This window comes from Myxocyprinus asiaticus, chromosome 37 (assembly GCF_019703515.2).
Source record: "Myxocyprinus asiaticus isolate MX2 ecotype Aquarium Trade chromosome 37, UBuf_Myxa_2, whole genome shotgun sequence".
Classification (NCBI taxonomy): Eukaryota; Metazoa; Chordata; class Actinopteri; order Cypriniformes; family Catostomidae; genus Myxocyprinus; species Myxocyprinus asiaticus.
In genome coordinates this window covers 8,333,259-8,355,555 of record NC_059380.1, presented here as the reverse complement: position 1 = coordinate 8,355,555, position 22,297 = coordinate 8,333,259, and the positions used below count along the sequence as shown (strand labels likewise).

The 22,297-nt window shown below is 39.9% G+C and overlaps 1 protein-coding gene across 3 annotated transcripts in view; it reads left to right on the top strand.

Annotated features, from left to right (window-relative positions):
* Nucleotides 1–8,252: 8,252 nt before the first annotated feature.
* LOC127428205 (lysine-specific demethylase 5B-like) overlaps nt 8,253–22,297 on the top strand; it is a 27,988-nt gene continuing 13,943 nt past the window's right edge. The window contains exons 1-12 of one of the 3 annotated variants that reach the window (XM_051676389.1): nt 8,253–8,441; nt 9,558–9,756; nt 12,533–12,610; nt 12,896–13,018; nt 16,336–16,506; nt 19,561–19,692; nt 19,813–19,906; nt 20,007–20,074; nt 20,163–20,321; nt 20,629–20,748; nt 20,853–21,011; nt 22,061–22,242. In XM_051676389.1, coding sequence (XP_051532349.1) covers nt 9,604–9,756; nt 12,533–12,610; nt 12,896–13,018; nt 16,336–16,506; nt 19,561–19,692; nt 19,813–19,906; nt 20,007–20,074; nt 20,163–20,321; nt 20,629–20,748; nt 20,853–21,011; nt 22,061–22,242 — 1,439 coding nt within the window. In that variant the 5' untranslated portion in view covers nt 8,253–8,441; nt 9,558–9,603. The remainder of the gene's footprint in view (nt 8,442–9,557; nt 9,757–12,532; nt 12,611–12,895; nt 13,019–16,335; nt 16,507–19,560; nt 19,693–19,812; nt 19,907–20,006; nt 20,075–20,162; nt 20,322–20,628; nt 20,749–20,852; nt 21,012–22,060; nt 22,243–22,297) is intronic. The other 2 variants (XM_051676390.1, XM_051676391.1) reach the window with 2 other exon arrangements.

Here is a 22,297-nt window from a genome sequence, read left to right as displayed (position 1 = left end):
GGAAAATGAAATCAGCATCTTTAAAAAGCTGGTCAGCAGAAGGAAGCATGAAGTGCTCCACAATTTCTTGGTAAACGGGTGCAGTGACTTTGCTTTTCAAAAAACACAATGGACCAACACCAGCAGATGACATTGCACCCCAAATCATCACAGACTGTGGAAACTTAACACTGGACTTCAAGCAACTTGGGCTATGAGCTTCTCCACCCTTCCTCCAGACTCTAGGACCTTGGTTTCCAAATGAAATACAAAACTTGCTCTCATCTGAAAAGAGGACTTTGGACCACTGGGCAACAGTCCAGTTCTTCTTCTCCTTAGCCCAGGTAAGACGCCTCTGACGTTGTCTGTGGTTCAGGAGTGGCTTAACCAGAGGAATACGACAACTGTAGCCAAATTCCTTGACATGTCTGTGTGTGGTGGCTCTTGATGCCTTGACCCCAGCCTCAGTCCATTCCTTGTGAAGTTCACCCAAATTCTTGAATCGATTTTGCTTGACAATCATAAGGCTGCGGTTCTCTCGGTTGGTTGTGCATCTTTTTCTTCCACACTTTTTCCTTCCACTCAACTTTCTGTTAACATGCTTGGATACAGCACTCTGTGAACAGCCAGCTTCTTTGGCAATGAATGTTTGTGGCTTACCCTCCTTGTGAAGGGTGTCAGTGATTGTCTTCTGGACAACTGTCAGATCAGCAGTCTTCCCCATGATTGTGTAGCCTAGTGAACCAAACTGAGAGACCATTTTGAAGGCTCAGGAAACCTTTGCAGGTGTTTTGAGTTGATTAGCTGATTAGCATGTCACCATATTCTAATTTTTTGAGATAGTGAATTGGTGGGTTTTTGTTAAATATGAGCCAAAATCATCACAATTAAAAGAACCAAAGACTTAAACTACTTCAGTCTGTGTGCATTTAATTTATTTAATACACGAGTTTCACAATTTGAGTTGAATTACTGAAATAAATTAACTTTTTCACGACATTCTATTTATTGAGATGCACCTGTAGTTGACACATGAACAGAGACATTAGCAAGTTCAAGAGTTTTCTTCAGATCTTTTCAAAATCAGAATGAGCTTTATTGCCAAGTATGCTTACACATACAAGGAATTTGTCTTGGTGACAGGAGCTTCCAGTGTACAACCATACAAAACAAAAACAGCAGCAAGACATAGATAATAATAAAAATTAAAAATTAATTATACACATACGTACAGACACACATACATACATACACACATACACATGGGTAGTGCAAATCTAATACAATCTGTTATGTACAGTGTAAACACAAATCTGTTATGTACAGTGCAAATGTTTTATTTTTATTTATTTATTTATTTATTTTCAGAGGAATGAAATGGCAGAGTAGGTTGGATGTGTTGGATAAATATAAGAAAGACTAAACTGTGTATTGCACATTGTTATTACTCAATGGGGCAATTTAACTGTTCATGAGATGGATAGCCTGAGGGAAAAAACTGTTCCTGTGCCTGACGGTTCTGGTGCTCAGTGCTCTGAAGCGTCGGCCAGAAGGCAACAGTTCAAAAAGGTAGTGGGCAGGGTGAGTGGGGTCCAGAGTGATTTTTCCAGCCTTTTTCCTCACTCTGGAAGTGTATAGTTCTTGAAGGGGGGTCAGGGGGCAACCAATAATCCTCTCAGCAGTCCGAACTGTCCTTTGTAGTCTTCTGATGTCTGATTTCATAGCTGAACCAAACCAGACAGTTATTGAAGTGCAGAGGACAGACTCAATGACTGCTGAGTAAAACTCTATCAGCAGCGCCTGCGGCAGGTTGAACTTCCTCAGCTGGCGAAGGAAGTACAACCTCTGCTGGGCCTTTTTCACAGTGGAGTCAATGTGTGTCTCCCACTTCAGGTCCTGTGAGATGGTAGTGCCCAGGAACCTAAATGACTCTGCTGCCACAGTGCTGTTTAGAATGGTGAGGGGGGTCAGTGTTGGGGGGTTCCTCCTAAAGTCCACAGTCATCTCCACCGTTTTGAGCGTGTTCAGCTCAAGGTTGTTTTGACTGCACCAGACAGCCAGCTGTTCAACCTCCCTTCTGTATGTAGACTCATCATTATCTCAGATGAGGCCGATGACAGTGGTGTCATCTGCAAACTTCAGGAGCTTGACAGAGGGGTCCTTGGCGATGCAGTCATTGGTGTAGAGGGAGAAGTGTAGTGGGGAGAGCACACATCCCTGGGTGGCACCAGTGCTGATTGTACAGGTGCTGGAAGTGAGTTTCCCCTGTCTCACAAGCTGCTGCCTGTCCGTCAGAAAGCTGGTAATCCACTGACAGATAGACAAGGGAACAGAGAGTTGGTGTAATTTATTCTGGAGTATAGCTGGGATGATGGTGTTGAAAGCCGAACTGAAGTCCACAAAAAGGATTCTTGCATATGTCCCTGGTCTGTCCAGATGTTGCAGGATATGATGCAATCCCATGTTGACTGCATCATCCACAGACCTGTTTGCTTGATAAGCAAATTGAAGGGGATCTAGAAAGGGTCCAGTGATGTTCTTCAGGTGGGCCAACACCAGTCTCTCAAATGATTTCATGACCACAGATGTCAGGGTGACAGGTCTGTAGTCATTAAGTCCTGTGATTTTTTGTTTCTTTGGGATGGGGATGATAGTGGAACGTTTGAAGCAGCATGGGACTTCACACTGCTCCAGTGATCTATTGAAGGTCTATGTGAAGATGGGGGCCAGCTGGTTAGCACAGGATCTAAGACATGCAGGTGAAACGCCATCTGGGCCCTGTGCTTTCCTTATCCTTTGTAGTCGAAAGACGTGGACCACATCATCTTCACAGATCTTAAGTGCAGGTTGAGTAGCAGGAAGGGGGAGGAGGGAGGTTGCAGGAGGTGTTGGTGTTTGTGTGAAGTGAAGGTCAGAGTGGGTGTGGGGTGTGAGATTGGGCCTTTCAAATCTACAGTAGAACACAATCAGGTTGTCAGCCAGTTGTTGGTCCACCACAGGGTTGGGGGCAGGAGTCCTGTAATACGTAAGTTGTTTCATGCCACTCCACACTAATGCAGGGTCGTTAGCTGAAAACTTGTTTTTCAGCTTCTCAGATTATCTTTTTTTAGCCACTCTGATTCCCTTATTCAGTGTGTTCCTGGCCTGATTGTACAAGACTTTATCCCCAACTCTGTAAGCATCCTCTTTGGCCTGACGAAGCTACCTGAGCTCTGCTGTAAACCACGGTTTGTCGTTGTTAAATGTTAAATAAGTCCTAATAGGAATGCACATATCCTCACAGAAACTGATATATGATGTAACAGTATCTGTGAGCTCGTCCAGATTGGTGTCTGCAGCCTCAAAAACACTCCAATCAGTGCAGTCAAAGCAGGCTTGTAGTTCCAGCTCTGCTTCGTTGGTCCATCACTTAACAGTCCTTACTACATGCTTAGCAGATTTTAATTTCTGTCTGTAGGTTGGAAGAAGATGAACCAGACAGTGATCAGATAGTCCCAAAGCGGCTCCAGGAACAGAGCGATATGCATCCTTTATTGTTGTGTAACAATGATCCAGTAAGTTCCTGTCTCTGGTTGGGCATGTGATCTGCTGTTTGTGTTTGGGCAGTTCACATGTGAGATTTGCTTTGTTAAAATCCCCAAGAATAATAATAACTGAGTCCGGGTATTGTTGTTCCATGTCTGTGATTTGATCAGTCAGCTGTTGCAGCGCTGCGTTCACACATGCGTTTGGTGCGATATACACACTCACCAGAATCCCGTGGTGAGTAGAACGGCTTACAGTTAATAAAGAGCGCTTCCAAATTAGGACAGCACATCCTCTTTAACGTTGTTACATCTGTACACTAACTTTCATTGATGTAAAAGCATGTTCCACCGCCTCTCGTTTTCCCCATTAACTCCGCGATGCGATCCGCTCTGAACAGCTGAAAGCCCGGCAGATGTAACGCGCTGTCCGGAATGGCTTCACTCAGCCAGGTTTCTGTGAAGCACAAGGCAGCAGAGTTTGAAAAGTCCTTGTTTGTGCGGGTGAGGAGATGTAGTTCGTCCGTTTTGTTAGGGAGAGAGCGGAGATTTGCTAGATGAATGCAGCGTTGTTCGAAAGCTGCACCGACGGAGCTTGACCAGTGTGCCTGCTCGTCTCCCTCGGCTGCATCTCCTAGTGCGTTTAAACAACACACCCACACCTCCGACTAAAATGTCCAACAAAACGTCCAAATATTCAAAATCCGGGAAAATATTGACTGGTATATGCTGTCGAATGTTAAGCAGTTTGTCTCTGGTAAAATTGACTGAAAAAAGATTACTAAACACAGGACAAACAAACAAAAACAACAAAACAATAGAAGCGCTCCACACCGAGGCGGCCATCCGCGGCGCCATCATGATGGATATATTTTGGGGTTACCCTTGGGTTCCTTTACATCCTTAAACATTGCACGTTGTGCTCTCGGGGTGACCTTTGCAGGGTTACCCACTATAGTGAATGTAGCAATACTGTATTTCCTCCATTTGTAGACAGTTTGTTGTACTGTGGATTGGTGAACATCCAGGTCTTTAGATATTTTTTGTAGCCTTTTCCAACTTCACATCCCTACAATTCTTCTTCTAAGGTCCTCTGACATTTGTCTTTCATCAGGGCATGGTTCACAGGCTTCAGTTCAGACTCTGTCAGTCCCCAGACTGTACTGTTTTATACAGCAAGGCACCTCTAAAGACCATACCAACAATCTAAGCTCATTGACTGGAATGGTTAATGTTTAAATGGTATATTCGGTATTGACAAGAACAAGTGCAATCATTTGTTTGCCTCCACTTTAAACAGATTGTACTTGTCTATTATACGAACTTAGGACCACATTTTATGAATAATTATTGCAGCACAGGTAATTCCAAAGGGTTCACATACTTTTTCTTCCCACTATACATTAAATTTTTTGTTTAAAACCTGTGTTATTTGAGCTGTAAAGCTGTTTAAATCATAATTTTTCAAGTCATTTATGGGTTCATGGTGTTACATCTTCATGGCAACATAGTTGTACAAATGCATATCATTCTACACAGAAAAGGTTAGTAAGCAATTTTATAATATCATGCTTACATGAATATTGTTCACATCTTGTGGCTATATTTTCGAAACAGTGAGTATTTTAACGTTTATGGATGGACCCCATTGTAAGTGCCTCACTGTAACCCAAATGTTTCATTTTTTTTTTTTTAGAGATAAGGTAAAATATTTTTTGAGGTAATCAACATTATGCCATAAATGCTGTCGACTGTGCCTAACTTGTATTGAACCCGGAATATTCCTTTAAAAAGTTTGAAACCCTTGACATTTTTTAAAAGTACAATCCTTATTAGACAACTGCATAAAACTTACTCCCTGAAACTGGATTTTGTTTGAAAATATTAATTTAATTATAAATATATAATATATGTATCATAAATATTAATTGGACTTTGATTAATAAATAAATATTAACATAAATAAATAAATAATAATCTCTCCTTGAGTTTTGAAAGCATGTGAAGCCACTTCTTTGTATGAAGAGCCTGGGGAGAAGGGACACTTGATAAATAATATACAAGCCTAAACTATTCTGAAAGTGTCTTTATTTTTTGTAGAAAAATGTCATTTAATGGATCCAAGAAATCTATAGTGTAAAAAATCGTTTGGCAGGTTGAGGACACGCAACAGGAATGAGCAAACTGGCAATGGCAAGCGACGAGCCTTACATTGTAAGTTGATCAGCTAATATGTTTGCAATGTTTTTATTGTTTGGAAATTATAAACCAGCTCATGTGGATTTTTTTTTATTTATTTATATATATATATATATATATATATATATATATATATATATATATATATATATATATATATATATATATATAACTGTCAATGTTAGCTAGATGTATTGCTGGCTTCCATGGCTGCAGCGCGCTGTTTTTGCCGGCAAATTTATTTCAAATCTGGCAACACGGGGTGTCAAAATACCATTGGGAAATGGGCAATGGGCGGGATTACACAGGCCAAAACACAAACAGAAATTCCGGCCAGGACATTTCAAAGTAGAATATACTGGCTGTAGCATTGTTTTCGGAGAAGCTAGTATTTCAACTTAGCATGTTTCCTAAATCTCTGATAACATATTATGATAATTTTATGTTTTAGTACAGTAAATATATTACATATTGCACCTTTAAAGAATACATCGATTATGTCATGTGTTGCTGAGTTTGAAAATGGAGTCGGTGTGATTCTGGGTGGAACGTAAAATCCGGCCTTTACTTTCAGCCGGATTCGTTTGACAGTTGCGCAAATGTTAGCAGTTTCCGACCAGAGTTCGCTAGTTTATTTTCTACAATATTGTTTAATATTGGACAGAAGCAGTTGTCCATATACTCAGAGGCGAGTATTCTTTATTACTAGTCACTTATTTAGCCAGTTAGCTAATTATATTAATGCCATTTGCATTGACAGGCTACTCACAATCAAACTCATTTATATATATATATATTAATAGTATCTATTGTTTTTATTTTGAACACAGTTGTTTACTAACATGAATGACAGTAAACAGACCTCCTGTCCAAAAAGATCTGTAGACCCCTCTCTTGTGTCAGGATGGAAAAAATGTGAAAGCAGTTTTGTGCCAACGATGTGGTTCCAAAGTGCTCTGTCCAGGCATGGCAGTGTTTGCAGAAAAAGAGGTAACTTTACGAGATTGGTGTAAAACGTATATCACATGATAATGAAAAAAAAAATAAAATAAAAAAATCCTTGTCTGTTTGTTATGTAAATTACAAGTGTACGATGTTATACAATATTTGCTCTCTTTTTTTTTTTTTTCTTTCATGCAAATGGCCCATTCTCATTTACCAGCTGTTTCTGCCTTCAATGAGAAAGAAAGCCTCCATTGGACAGTCAGATGGGACCTTGGAAAGAACACATTAACAGCTCACTGGCTGGTTGACGACATGTACACATTTGAGAATGTGGGCTTCACTAAAGATGTTGGCAAAGTGAAGTACCTAATTTGTGCTGATTGCGAGATTGGACCTATTGGCTGGCATTGCCTGGATGACAGGAAAAGCTTCTATGTGGCATTGGACAGGGTAAACCACGAATAGAGCACATGTCTGAGTCACTATCTGTGAAATGATATGGTATTTGAAAGTACAACTCAATGGCTTTCTTATTAGAAAAACATCCATAGGTACAGTTTCTACACTTCTTGCTGAAATTTAGTGTTTCTAGATGATTTCATACTCACCAAACTGTACACTAACATATGTACAACTGCACCTGCCTCTTTGGTTTTGGATGAGAACAGACTAAAATATACCTACTTTTTCACTATAATTCTTGACATCCCCAGTCTCCTTGGCAATCATGATTTCAAGCTTAATTACACTTTACACTAATCGTGCCTAGAGACTGCAATGGCAAAATATAGGGTGAAAAACAAGTTTAATTTTGGTCTGTTCTCACCCAAACCCGATTGGATCGTTTCAAAAAACATGGATGAAACCACTGGAGTCGTATGAATTACTTTCATGCTGCCTTTATGTGCTTTTTGGAGCTTTAAAGTTTTCGTCACCATTCACTTGCATTGTTTGGACCAACAGAGCTGAGACTTCTTTTTTTAAATCTTTGTGTCCTGCAGAAGAAAAAAGTCATTAAAATCTGGGATGGCATGAGGGTGAGTAAATGATGAGAGAATTTAAATTTTTGTGGGAACTATTCCTTTAATTACAGTTTTACGTATGTCATAGATGGAGACAATGCTTCTAAACATTCCTTAACACAAGGCTCTTTTCCAATTCATCTCATCTGTCCTTGAGTTTTGAAAGCACGTGAAGCCACTTTGTATGGAGAGCCTGAGGAGAAGGACAATGCTTGTCGAGTAACAAAATATCCTTGACCAGTTGAGAGACTTGCAACATTAAAATTTCATAAATAATATACAAGCCTAAACTATTCTGAAAGTGTCTTTATTTTTTGTAGAAAATGTAATTTAATGGATCCAAGAAATATATAGTGTAAAAAATAGATGTATTTTAATATGATGTCTATTGTAGTTTTGTAAAGGGAAAAAAAGCCCTGCTGAATCAGAAATGCTCAAAAGCAGATTTGAAGTCCTGCAGTGAGTGGTACTTTTAAAACAACAACTAATATAATTCCTTCCATTAAGTGCCTTTAATATTGGTTATATATCAGTATTTCACTGCCACACCCCAGTCTGCCTCGGTAGTTTCAGTGGAGCTGTTTCCTCCGATAGGCGGATCAGACAAGCGGGGATAGCTGTCCTGTTATAGGGGGCGACATGTGGAGTTGACGTGCGGTACGTGCTCATAGATACTGCTCGCATGGAACGCTCCGGTGGCTGCTGATGGACCCCCGGCGCAAAGATATGTAAAGACAAAAGTCGACCACTAAATTGCGGCAACGCCAGTACGGTGAGATTATTTCTGCCTTGGCACCGTCTTTAATTTTCTGATGAAGGATTCTGTGTTGCGAATTCGGGTCATGTGACGTTGCAAATGCACACGGATTATATATCCAAATGGTTTTTTTGTTTTTGTTTTGTGCAAAACTCAATGTTTTGATTGTTTAATGTATACCAAATCACCCTGTGCCTGATATTAATTGTGAATTGAGACGTCAATCGGGCAAAATGCAGCTACCCCGAACAACATCAGTTACTTCCGAGTGGTTAACTTGAAAGAGTCCATTTAAAGAAGTAGTTCCGGTTAAAATGAAGCTCTTTGCTGTGGTAGATATAATCAATCCGCGCTAGTCACTGCTCTCTGTGGCAGCCTACTTTTCCCTTTTCAAATGTAATCTACTTTAGGAGGAGAAATGTTCAATCGCATATATATATATATATATATATATATATATATATATATATATATATATATATATATATATATGGAAAGTGGATTTTTTGGAATGCCATTTATGTGTATAAAAGCTTACGTTTTTTTTTTACCACGAGTTCTGTGAGAGTATTGGTTGTTCATTTGTTTATTTCACGCCTTTGCGTAAAGGTGATTACGTTAAGAAAAAAGCTAAAGCATTTTACTAAGCTTTACAAGTAAGACCGATATCCGGGCGACGTTTAGGTGTGCCAGATATTTAATACAATTAATATGCTGTAATAAAATTGATTGAAACAAAGAACCTTTTATTTTTAGTGAATCATGTTGACCACTGCGTACTAGTATTACCAACCAAAAGCTTTGTTTGTGTGTATGGTCTCATAAATGCTTCGATATTGATTAGTGCATTTTCCCCACTTGCCATGACTTATGGAGAAATTCAAGCAGATCTTTTACTTTAAAAAATAAAATAAGTAACTATAAATCTACATTGGTCAGAATGTGTCGGATGGAGAGAATCCAGCGTCTCTACTTTTGTAGGCGGAAGTCGACAAAGCACTGTAACGTCGACACTCAGTCTCTGTGTATGTTTCCTAAAGTGGATGAGGATGTTAATTGTCGGAGTTCAGGTGTAATCATTCCTTACTATGGCATATTTTCGAGACTAATTCAAACATTTACTTAAAACAGTTGACTGCAGTTTCTACATGTCATCATTGGGATCAAGTTCCCCAGAATGACCAATTCACGACCCAACGAGTTTATTCCACCACCGGAGTGCCCTGTCTTTGAGCCCAGTTGGGAGGAATTTGCCGACCCTTTCGGGTTCATCAACAAAATACGTCCAATTGCAGAAAATACTGGCATCTGCAAGATCCGACCGCCCCCGGTAAGTTTCTTCGACGTATAACAGAACTGTCAAATGTAAAGCACATCTCGGTCGTCTTTTTTTACTCGTAGATCGCAGCCCTCGGTTAAATCCTGAAACACTTTTTCTAAAGGCAGGTTTTTCAACATGGCGGATTGCGGCTCCAGCCATTGCGAACGTTCGTAACGGTGCGTGCGCGTGTGAGCGTGCGATTACTCATATACTTACCATAATAACAGCAGTTACTTTATTTTGAAGAGAGTTTTATTATTCTCTGGCTATTGAGGACAATAACTGAGTTTTTGCACACACTTTTAAAAAATATTCGATTTTGGAAAATGCTGGAGGACAGAATGTAGTGATTGTTTTTGTCTTCCTGACTCTTCCAAAATCAATGTTGGCCAGCAGTCATCCACCCAAACAAGAACAAGCATTGCCTCGACCATTTTAATTTCGACCAAACACTGGCATTTTCTCACAATAGGTTTAAATATTTTGCGATGAACACTGTTGGTGCACATTTTATCATGCAACTACTTCCTTTTATTTTTTTTCACCTAAACAAACATTGAAATTAAAACACGATCTTTAATATCTAATGTTGGCATTCGGCGTTGTAGCGTTTATATAACAGACTGAAGTCTGATAAGTATTTTGTACTGTTTTGTACAGTGTTTGAAATAATATCATGAACTAACAATGGCCACTTTTGCATGCCAATAATGGAAAACCCGCTCGTTTGCCACAGTGTTTCTGCCGTTTATGAAAGAAATTCATAATTTTGTACTCGATGTACTGTTGTTGTTAGTTTCAAGTGACGTTATTGGTCTTCTCCGTTGTCCTCCATGTTGAACGAGTTGTAGATTTGCATTTGGTTTGCCGTTTGGCCGTTGAAACGGAAATTCGATGTAAATAACGCGTTTAAAAAAGTCGCGTTTTAAATGTGTTCATTACATTGCAAGGTTGCGCACATTTTGTGTCTTTGTTATATATTTTGGCGTTTGCCTTGTAAACAATTATCACGAAAGATAAAGGGCTGTTTTGTCGTCAGGATCCTCAGTATCTGTGTCCATGCTAATATGATAAAAAAAAACAAAAAACATTTTTGCTGTATTTGAGCTGATATTGTAGTAAATATCTATTCATAAAGAATGTTATTGTTTCCAAAACGATGTCAGTGTCCTTTTTTGACTATTTCATACATTTAATATGTTGTGTGTATGTATCATACCTACTTTTGAATTGACGCGCAGATGTCTCAAATTATTCAGTGAATGGACCATAAGAACTCTAGACGATCTTTGTATTGCATTGTGTATTTAACTGTATATATATTAGTGTGTGTGTGTGTGTGTGTGTATATATATATATATATATATATATATTATACATACATACACACACTGGCGGCAAAAAGTTTGGAATAATGTACAGATTTTGCTGTTTTGGAAGGAAATTGGTACTTTAATTCACCAAAGTGGCATTCAGCTGATCACACTGTATAGTCAGGACATTACTGATGTAAAAAACAGCACCATCACTATTTTAAAAAAAGTCATTTTTGATCAAATCTAGACAGGCCCCATTTCCAGCATCCATCACTCCAACACCTTATCCTTGAGTAATCATGCTAAATTGCTAATTTGGTACTAGACAATCACTTGCCATTATATCAAACACAGTTGAAAGCTATTTGGTTTATTAAATGAAGCTTAACCTTGTCTTTGTTTGTTTTTGAGTTGCCACAGTATGCAATAGACTGGCATTTCTTAAGGTCATTATTAGGTCAAAAATGGCAAAAAAGAAACAGCTTTCTCTAGAAACTCATCAGTCAATCATTGTTTTGAGGAATGAAGCCTATACAATGCTTGAAATTGCCAAAAAACTAAAGATTTCATACAAAGGTGTACACTACAGTCTTCAATGACAAAGGACAACTGGCTCTAACAAGGACAGAAAGAGATGTGGAAGGCCAGATGTACAACTAAACAAGAGGATAAGTACATCAGAGTCTCTAGTTTGAGAAATAGACGCCTCACATGTCCTCAGTTGACATTGAAGTCTACCCACTCAACACCACTTTCATGTACAACAGTAAAGAGAAGACTCAGGGGTGCAGGCCTTATGGGAAGAATTGCAAAGAAAAAGCCACTTTTGAAACAGAAAAACAAAAAGAAAAGGTTAGAGTGGCCAAAGAAACAGACATTGGACAACAGATAATTGGAAAAGAATGTTATGGATCTTACCCCCATTGTGCATTTGTGGGATCAGCTAGACTGTAAGGTGCGTGAGAAGTGCCTGACAAGACAGCCACATGTATGGCAAGTGCTACAGGAAGCGTGTGGTGAAATGTCACCTGAGTATCTGGACAAACTGACAGCTAGAATGCCAAGGATCTGCAAAGCTGTCATTGCTGCATGTGAAGGATTTTTTGATGAGAACTCTTTGAAGTAGTTTAAGAAGTTATGAATTTTTTTTTTTTTTTTCAAATTGTAAAAGTAATTTTTCACATTATGAATGTCCTGCCTATACATTGTGATCAGTTGAATGCCACTTTGGTGAATAAAAGTACCAGTTTCTTTCCATAAGAGCAAAATCTGTACATTATTCCAAACTTTTGGCCACCTGTGTGTGTGTGTGTCACCCTGATGTTGATTAAATCTTCTGAAATAATCACTGTTCAATAAATTTGATGACATGCAAAACCTTTGCAAACCTGCATGGATCTCTAAGCATAATGATCTTGTCTTGTAACAAAATGGTAAACAAAAGCGTAACACTTTTTGTTTTATATCAGGGATGGCAGCCACCATTTGCCTGTGATGTGGACAGATTACATTTCACCCCACGCATTCAGAGGCTTAATGAGTTGGAGGTGAGGCCTTTATCTGTCTGTGGCTTGTTTGGTACTATGTATTTGCAGACATATTCCTTTTGGGGTGCTTATTAACCCTAACCCTCAACCCCACAGTGCTAAAGCAACCAACATGACCTCTGTTTGGTCTGCCAGACTTGAAAGCTTTTGGTTTGGTGTCACTGCTAAAAGGTCACGAACAAAAAGCGAGGTCACTGGTGGACCTCATTGTTGCAACTAATTCTTCTAGTTGCTCAAGCAGTCATAGTGATGGATTTGGTTGCTTGTTGATGCATTGTTCCACAGGCACAAACCAGAGTGAAACTCAACTTCCTGGACCAGATAGCAAAGTTTTGGGAGCTGCAGGGTTGCACACTGAAAATTCCTCATGTCGAGCGCAAAACCCTGGACTTGTATGTGCTATATAAGGTAGGGCTGAGGTTGTCACCTTCAGAGGTGTCTTTGTAACTTAGCATTAGTTATCCAAGCTTTTCTCATACATGCAGTTGAAGTCAGAAGATTACTTACACTTAGGCTGAACATAAAACTCATTTTTTTAACCACTCCACAGATTTCATATTAGCAAGCTATAGTTTTGACAAGTTGTTTAGGACATCTACTTTGTTCTTGACACGAGTAATTTTTCCAATAATTGTTTAGACTAATAGACTATATCACAATTACAGTGGGTCAGAAGTTTACATACACTAAGTTAACTGTGCCTTTAAGCAGTTTGGAAAATTCCAGAAAATGATGTCAAGCCTTTAGGCAATTAGCCAATAATCTTCTGCTAATTGGAGTCAATTGGAGGTGTACCTGCGGATGTACTTTAAGGCCTACATTCAAACTCACTGCCTCTTTGCTTGACATAATGGGAAAATCTAAAGAAATCAGCCAAGGCCTCAGAAAAAAAAATTGTGGACATCCACAAGTCTGGTTCATCCTTGGGAGCAATTTCCAAACGCCTGAAGGTACCACGTTCATCTGTACAAACAATAGTACGCAAGTATAAACAACATGGGACAACGCAGCCATCATACCGCTCAGGAAGGAGATGCATTCTGTCTCCTAGAGATGACCATAGTTTGGTGCAAAAAGTGCAAATCAATCCCAGAACAACAGCAAAGGACCTTGTGAAGATGCTGGAGGAAACAGGTAGACAAGTATCTATATCCACAGTAAAATGAGTCCTATATCAACATAACCTGAAAGGCTGCTCAGCAAGGTAAAAGCCACTGCTCCAAAACCACCATAAAAAAAGCCAGACTACAGTTTGCAAGTGCACATGGGGACAAAGATCTTACTTTTTGGAGAAATGTCCTCTGGTCTGATGAAACTTTGAACTGCTTGGCCATAATGACCATCGTTATGTTTGGAGGAAAAAGGGTGAGGCTTGCAATCCAAGGAACACCATCCCAACTGTGAAGCATGGGTTGGCAGCATCATGTGGTGGGGGTGCTTTGCTGCAGGAGAGACTGGTGCATTTCACAAAATAGATGGCATCATGAGTTAGGAAAATTAAGTGGATCTGTTGAAGCAACATCTCAAGATGTCAGCCATGAAGTTAAAGCTCAGTCGCAAATGGGTCTTCCAAATGGACAGTGACCCCAAGCATACCTCCAAAGTTGTGGCAAAATGGCTTAAGGACAACAAAGTCAAGGTACTGGAGTGGTCATCACAAAGACCTGACCTCAATCCAATAGAAAATTTGTGGGCAGAACTGAAAAGTGTGTGTAAGCAAGGAGGCCTACAAACGTGACTCAGTTACACCAGTTCTGTCTGGAGGAATGGGCCAAAATTCCAGCAATTTATTGTGAGAAGCTTGTGGAAGGATACCCAAACTGTTTGACACAAATTAAACTATTGAAAGGCAATGCTGCCAAATACTAACAGTGTATGTACATTTCTGACCCACTGGGAATGTGATGAAAGAAATAAAGCTGAAATAAATCATTCTCTCTACTGTTATTCTGACATTTCACATTCCTAAAATAGTGATCCTAACTGACCTAAAAAAGGCAATGTTTTCTACGATTAAATATCAGGCATTGTGAAGAGTTTAAATGCATTTGGCTCAGGTACAGTTAAGTTTGCATACCCTGGCAGAAATTGTGAAATTTTGGCATTGATTTTGCAAATATGACTGATCATGCAAAGAAAAAACTGTCTTTAAGGATAGTGATCATATGAAGCCATTTATTATCACATAGTTGTTTGGTTCCTTTTTAAATCATAATGGTAACAGAAATCACCCAAATGGCCCTGATCAAAAGTTTACATACCCTTGAATGTTTGGCCTGGTTACAGACACACAAGTGACACACACAGGTTTAAATGGCAATTAAAGATTAATTTCCCACACCTGTGGCTTTTTAAATTGCAATTAGTATCTGTGTATATATAGTCAATGAGTTTGTTAGCTCTCACATGGATGCACTGAGCAGGCTAGATGCTGAGCCATGGGGAGCAGAAAAGATCTGCGCAACAAGGTAATGGAACTTTATAAAGCTGGAAAATAATATAAAAAGATATCCAAAGCCTTGAAAATGCCAGTCAGTACTGTTCAATCACTTAAGAAGTGGAAAATTCTGGGATCTCTTGATAACAAGCCAAGATCAAGTAGACCAAGAAAGATTTCAGCCACAACTGCCAGAAGAATTGTTCGGGATACAAAGAAAAACCCACAGGTAACCTCAGGAGAAATACAAGCTGCTCTGGAAAAAGACAGTGTTGTTGTTTCAAGGAGCACAATACTTGTTGACCCATCTCCAAACATAGCACTTATGGTTGTGACCATAAAGCTCTATTTTGTTCTCGTCACTCCAAATTACAGTGTGCCAGAAGCTGTGAGGCATGTCAAGGTGTTGTCGGGCATATTGTAACCGGGCTTTTTTGTGGCATTGGCAACTCAACCATGAAACTCATTTTTGTTCAAGTATCGTCATATTGTGCTCCTTGAAACAACCACACCGTCTTTTTCCAGAGCAGCCTGTACTTCTCCTGAGGTTACCTGTGGGTTTTTCTTTCTATCCCAAACAATTCTTCTGGCAGTTGTGGCTGAAATCTTTCTTGGTCTACTTGATCTTGGCTTGTTTTCAAGAGATCCCCGAATTTTCCACTTCTTAATAAGTGATTGAACAGTACTGACTGGCATTTTCAAGGCTTTGGATAACTTTTTATATCCTTTTCCATCTTTTTAAAGTTCCATTACCTTGTTACACAGGTCTTTTGACAGTTCTTTTCTGCTTCCCATGGCACAGTATCTAGAATGCTCAGTGCATCCACGTGAGAGCTGACAAACTCATTGACTATTTATACACAGACACTAATTGCAATTTAAAAAGCCACAGGTGTGGGAAATTAACCTTTAATTGCCATTTAAACCTGTGTGTGTCACCTTGTGTGTCTGTAACCAGGCCAAACATTCAAGGGTATGTAAACTTTTGATCAGGGCCATTTGGGTGATTTCTGTTATCATTATGATTTAAAAAGGAGCCAAACAACTATGTGATAATAAATGGTTTCATCTGATCACTATCCTTTATAAAAGACAGTTTTGTTGCATGATCAGTCATATTTTCAAAATCAATGCCAGAATTTCACAATTTCTGCCAGGGTATGCAAACTTTGAGCACAACTCTATATGTAAACTTCTGACTTAAACTGTATTGCATTTATAGTTGGATATGAATGCAAACATGCCATTCAAGCTTTGGTATTTGACCCTTCTCCCTGTCTCTGTCTAGCTGGTCAATGAGGAGGGAGGCTTTGATGTGGTCTGCAAAGAGCGGAGATGGACTCAGATTGCACTGAGGATGGGCTTTGCTCCAGGGAAAGCAGTTGGCTCTCACCTGCGTGCTCATTATGAGAGGATTCTCTACCCTTACTACCTGTTCCAGGCCGGAGCTAATCTTATGGTGAGCCCGCTAAGGCCATTGCATAACTTCCCCTTTCCCTCTGCTCTCTTATCATGCCCTTTTCTTGATATTCTTTGTTATGGTGCATTCATTGCCTGCATGTAGAATATTATAAAATCAACATTTTTGATAGCCTTTTTCCATTTATTATTTTTTGGCAGAGAACCCAATCACTCCAACTGTATCAGAGCACAAAGAGTGCCCCTAGTTGATTTAGCATTGAGTCCTAGTTTATTTTTTGCACTGTGTATATATTCAGTGCAAATTCGCTAACTATTAAAGGGATAGTTCACCCAAAAATGAAAATTCTCTCATCATTTACTCACCCTCATGACTTTCTTCTGCAAAACACAAAGATTTTATTTGAAAAATGTCTCCGCTCTGTAGGTTTATACAATGCAAGTGAATGGTGACCAAAACTTTGAAGCTCCAAAAAGCACATTAAAGCAGCATCAAATTAATTCATAAGACCATTAGTGTTTTAATCCATGTCTTCTAAAGCGATCTTATCTGTTTTGGATGAGAATAGCCCAAAATGTAATTTCTTTTTCAGTGTACATCTTGCCATTGCAGTCTCTAGGCACAATCATGATTTCAAGCTCGATTACACTTCATAGTGTTTAATGCATGCACAGAGCACTAGATGGTGCTAGGAAGTGTAATCGAGCTTGAAATTATGATCGAAAGAGTTACTTTTTTGGTCTATTCTTGCCCAAAACCAATTGGATCGCTTCAGAAAACATAGAATGAAACCACTGGGGTCTTGAAAGTTTTGGTCACCTTTCACTTGCATAATATGGACCTACAGAACTGAGGTTTTCTTCTAAAAAATATCTTGATTTGTGTTCAACAGAACAAAGAAAGTCATACATAAATGGAATGTCATGAGGGTGAGTAAATGGTGAGAGAATTTTCATTTTTGGGTGAACTATTCCTTTAAAAACATCAGTTTGGTAGCATGCACAGTTGTTCATATAAAAATGCAACTATGAAGTTCGAGTGACGGTAACAACAGTTTTATTTTTCTTGCTCTTAGTCTGTGTTATGGTGTTCCTGTGGATTCAGTGGTTAACAGATGTTTCTTTCATGCATGTTTTTTCAGCGCTGTACCCACAGTCCCCTCCCCCCATACCTAAAGGGGTGTGAATTAATTGAATGAGCTCCAAGCTCTAGACCCACTTGCTTGCTGCTTTTACCCCATAGTTAATACCCAAGGGATGATCTGTTTTGCCTCTCTCTTTTACTGGCCTTAAAGGTGTCCACCCTGCTGTCAAATGGCTTTCTGGTTAATTAGATAAGAGTGAAGGCACATGTGCTCAAATAGAGGTTACCTAAATGCATCTACATGCATGTGTGTTCATCAGATAAAAATTTTCATGTAGATTCAAAGTGCTTTTTTCATTAAGTATACAGGCTTGTCACTTACAGTGCATCCGGAAAGTATTCACAGTGCTTCACTTTTTCCACATTTTGTTATGTTACAGCCTTATTCCAAAATGGATTAAATTCATTATTTTCCTCAAAATTCTACAAACAATACCCCATAATGACAACGTGAAAGTAGTTTGTTTGAAATCTTTGCAAAATAAAAACCGAAAAAAAAATCACATGTACATAAGTATTCACAGCCTTTGCTCAATACTTAGTTGAAGCACCTTTGGCACCAATTACAGCCTCAAGTCTTTTTGAGTATGATGCTACAAGCTCGGCACACCTATTTTTGGGCAGTTTCTCCCATTCTTCTTTGCAGGACCTCTCAAGCTCCATCAGGTTGGATGGGGAGCGTCGATGCACAGCTATTTTCAGATCTCTTTAGAGATGTTCAATCGGGTTCAAGTCTGGGCTCTGGCTGGGCCACTCAAGGACATTCACAGAGTTGTCCCGTAGCCACTCCTTTGTTATCTTGGCTGTGTGCTTAGGGTCGTTGTCCTGTTGGAAGATGAACCTTCGCCCCAGTCTGAGGTCCAGAGTGCTCTGGAGCAGGTTTTAATCAAGGATGTCTCTGTACATTGCTGCATTCATCTTTCCCTTGATCCTGACTAGTCTCCCAGTTCCTGCCACTGAAAAACATCCCCACAGCATGATGCTGCCACCACCATGCTTCACTGTTGGGATGGTATTGGCCAGGTGCCTGGTTTCCTCCAGACATGACACTTGCCAGTCAGGCCAAAGAGTTCAATCTTTGTTTCTCATGGTCGGAGAGTCCTTCAGGTGCCTTTGGGCAAACTCCAGGCAGGCTGTCATGTGCCTTTTACTGAGGAGTGGCTTCTGTCTGGCCACTCTACCATACAGGCCTGATTGGTGGAGTGCTGCAGAGATGGTTGTTCTTCTGGAAGGTTCTCCTCTCTCCACTGAGAAATGCTGGAGCTCTGTCAGAGTGACCATTGAGTTCTTGGTCACCTCCCTGACTAAGGCACTTCTCCCCCGATCGCTCAGTTTGGCCAGGCAGTCAGCTCTAGGAAGAGTCCTGGTGGTTCCAAACTTCTTCCATTTACGGATGATGGAGGCCACTGTGCTCATTGGGACCTTCAATGCTGCAGAAATTTTTCTGTACCCTTCCCCAGATCTGTGTCTCGATACAATCCTGTAGACTTCATGGCTTGGTTTGTGCTCTGACATGCACTATTAACTGTGGGACCTTATATAGACAGGTGTGTGCCTTTCCAAATCATGTCCAATCAACTGAATTTACCACAGGTGGACTCCAATTAAGTTGTAGAAACATCTCAAGGATGATCAGTGGAAACAGGATGCACCTGAGCTCAATTTTGAGTGTCATGGCAAAGGCTGTGAATACTTATGTAGATGTGATTTTTCGTTTTTTTTTTATTTTTATAAATTTGCAAAGATTTCAAACAAACTACTTTCACATTGTCATTATGGGGTATTGTTTGTAGAATTTTGAGGAAAATAATGAATTTAATACATTTTGGAATAAGGCTGTAACATACACAAAATGTGGAAAAAGTGAAGCGCTGTGAATACTTCACGGATGCACTGTATAGGCAGTGTGTCAGGCATGGAGTTAACAATTATGAAATCTTTGTCGAACAGAACTCTCAGAAGCCAACTCTGACTAATGACACCAAAGACAAGGAGTATAAATCCCATGACCTGCCCCAACGCCAGTCAGTGCAGCCAGCAGAAACCTGCACAATCGCTCGCAGAGCCAAACGGACCGAGGTAGTGCTGATTTGTTGGAATCTTACGGTTTTCATCAGCTCTCTCTGATCCATGTTTGGACCAGTTTGGTCAAACTAGATCACAATACCTTAATCTCTGACGTTATTGACTTTCTCTTCATAGGGCCGCTGTTTCAAATCAGAGCAGGGCGAGGTGTGTGAAAACAAGCCCAACCTGAGGAGGAGAATGGGCTCATGTGTGGCAAAAACAGAACCAGGTATAGATGCTTGATATTTTTACCTCTACAGTTCTTCCAAAAGTCTTTTTAAAGGGTTCTGGCAGTGTTCATTTTATTTACCCTTCATAATTCTTTGCAGTGAAAGAAATTCCAGTCCAGGTGAAACAAGAACCCGTTGAGCCAACAGCTGAGGGGGAAAAATCAAAGGTGAGGGAGGTCATAAGTTTGCATTTCACAAAATAGAAAGCACGCACTGAATTCCTTTTCACCAATGTTATGGGGTTTTTCCCCACAGGTGGAGCAGTACATGTGCTTGGCATGTGGGGGTGGAGGTGATGAAGATAGACTATTGCTTTGCGATGGATGTGATGACAGCTATCACACGTTCTGTCTGATCCCACCTCTTCACGATGTCCCCAAAGGTGACTGGAGATGCCCCAAGTGCCTTGCTCAGGTGAGCCACACCCCAGCTGTCTACATCTGCCAGCTGATAACATCACATGATGTAGTTTTTTTACTTTATATGACACTGACGTAACCTTGCTTAAACAAACAAAGCTGTGTAATTATTTGTAAAAGTTATTTTCACAACTGCTCTTTGCACTCTCTGCCCATACATTACCTATTACCTTTCTGCCAATGTCAGACGTAATAAAGATGATGTTTCCTGGTGGAATGGAGTTGTTTTAAATAGGCATTTTGATTTGCTGAGGAGTAATGTTTGTAATCATTAACATTGGCTTGTTTTATTCTCCCTACAGGAGTGTGGGAAGCCACAGGTGGCGTTTGGGTTTGAGCAGGCCTCCCGTGACTACACCCTCCGCACGTTTGGGGATATGGCTGACTCGTTCAAGTCCGACTACTTCAACATGCCTGTTCACGTATGTTTGATAGAAGCAAATTTTTCGGGTTCACTATGCAAATGCCTGTTGGGGAAAAAGTCACATGATTGGGATATAGATTGACCGGCCTTATTGTTCAGCAGATGGTTCCCACAGAGCTGGTGGAGAAGGAGTTCTGGCGACTGGTTAGCACTATTGAGGAGGATGTCACTGTGGAGTATGGGGCTGATATTGCTTCAAAGGACTTTGGAAGTGGCTTCCCTGTCAAGAATGGCACCTTCAAAGTCGCACCGGAGGAGGAGGTACAGAAATAACCTCAAGTGCACTAAGGTTCTGGGAATCTTTACAGTGAAGGCCCAGAATAATGCTGGTCATGTTGCAGAGATTTCTCCGCCACCGTATCTGTTTACACTGGCGGCCAAAAGTTTGGAAAAAAACGGCACCATCACTATTTGAAAAAAGAGACAGGTCCCATTTCCAGCAGCCATCACTCCAACACCTTATTCTTGAGTAATCATGCTAAATTGCTAATTTGGTACTAGAAAAGTACTTGCCATTATATCAAACTCAGCTGAAAGCTATTTGGTTCTTTAAATGAAGCTTAACTTTGTCTTTGTGTTTGTTTTTGAGTTGCCACAGTATGCAATAGACTGGCATGTCTTAAGGTCAATATTAGGTCAGAAATGGCAAAAAAGAAACAGCTTTCTCTAGAAACTCATCAGTCAATCATTGTTTTGAGGAATGAAGGCTATACAATGCTTGAAATTGAAATAGACGCCTCACACTCAGGAGTGCAGGCCTTATGGGAAGAATTGCAAAGAAAAAGCCACTTTTAAAACAGAAAAACAAAAAGAAAAGGTTACAGTGGGCAAAGAAACACAGACACTGGACAACGGATAACTGGAAAAGATTGTTATGGATCTTAACCCCATTGGCTTTTGTGAGATCAGCTAGACTGTAAGGTGCATGAGAAGTGCCTGACAAGACAGCCACATCTATGGCAAGTGCTACAGGAAGCGTGGGGTGAAATGTCACCTGAGTATCTGGACAAACTGACAGCTAGAATGCCAAGGATCTGCAAAGCTGTCATTACTGCACGTGGGGGATTTTTTGATGAGAACTCTGAAGTAGTTTAAGAAGTTCTGAACATTTTTTTCAAATTGTAATAGTAATTTTTCACGTTATTAATGTCCTGACTATACATTGTGATCAATTAAATGCTACTTTGGTGAATAAAAGTACCAATTTCTTTCCATAAGAGCAAACTCTGCACATTATTCCAAACTTTTGGCCGCCAGTGTACATCTAAATAAACAAGTTTTTCTAAAAATCATCTTTCGTTTTTGTTTAGGCTTATCTGAGCAGTGGATGGAACCTCAACAACATGCCAGTGTTGGATGCATCGGTACTGACTCATGTCACAGCAGACATCTGTGGGATGAAGCTACCATGGCTGTATGTGGGCATGTGCTTCTCGTCCTTCTGCTGGCATATTGAGGACCACTGGAGCTATTCCATCAACTATTTGCACTGGTATTTCACTCTCTCTTTTCACATAAAAAAAAAAACAACAAATTATGTGGTTTAG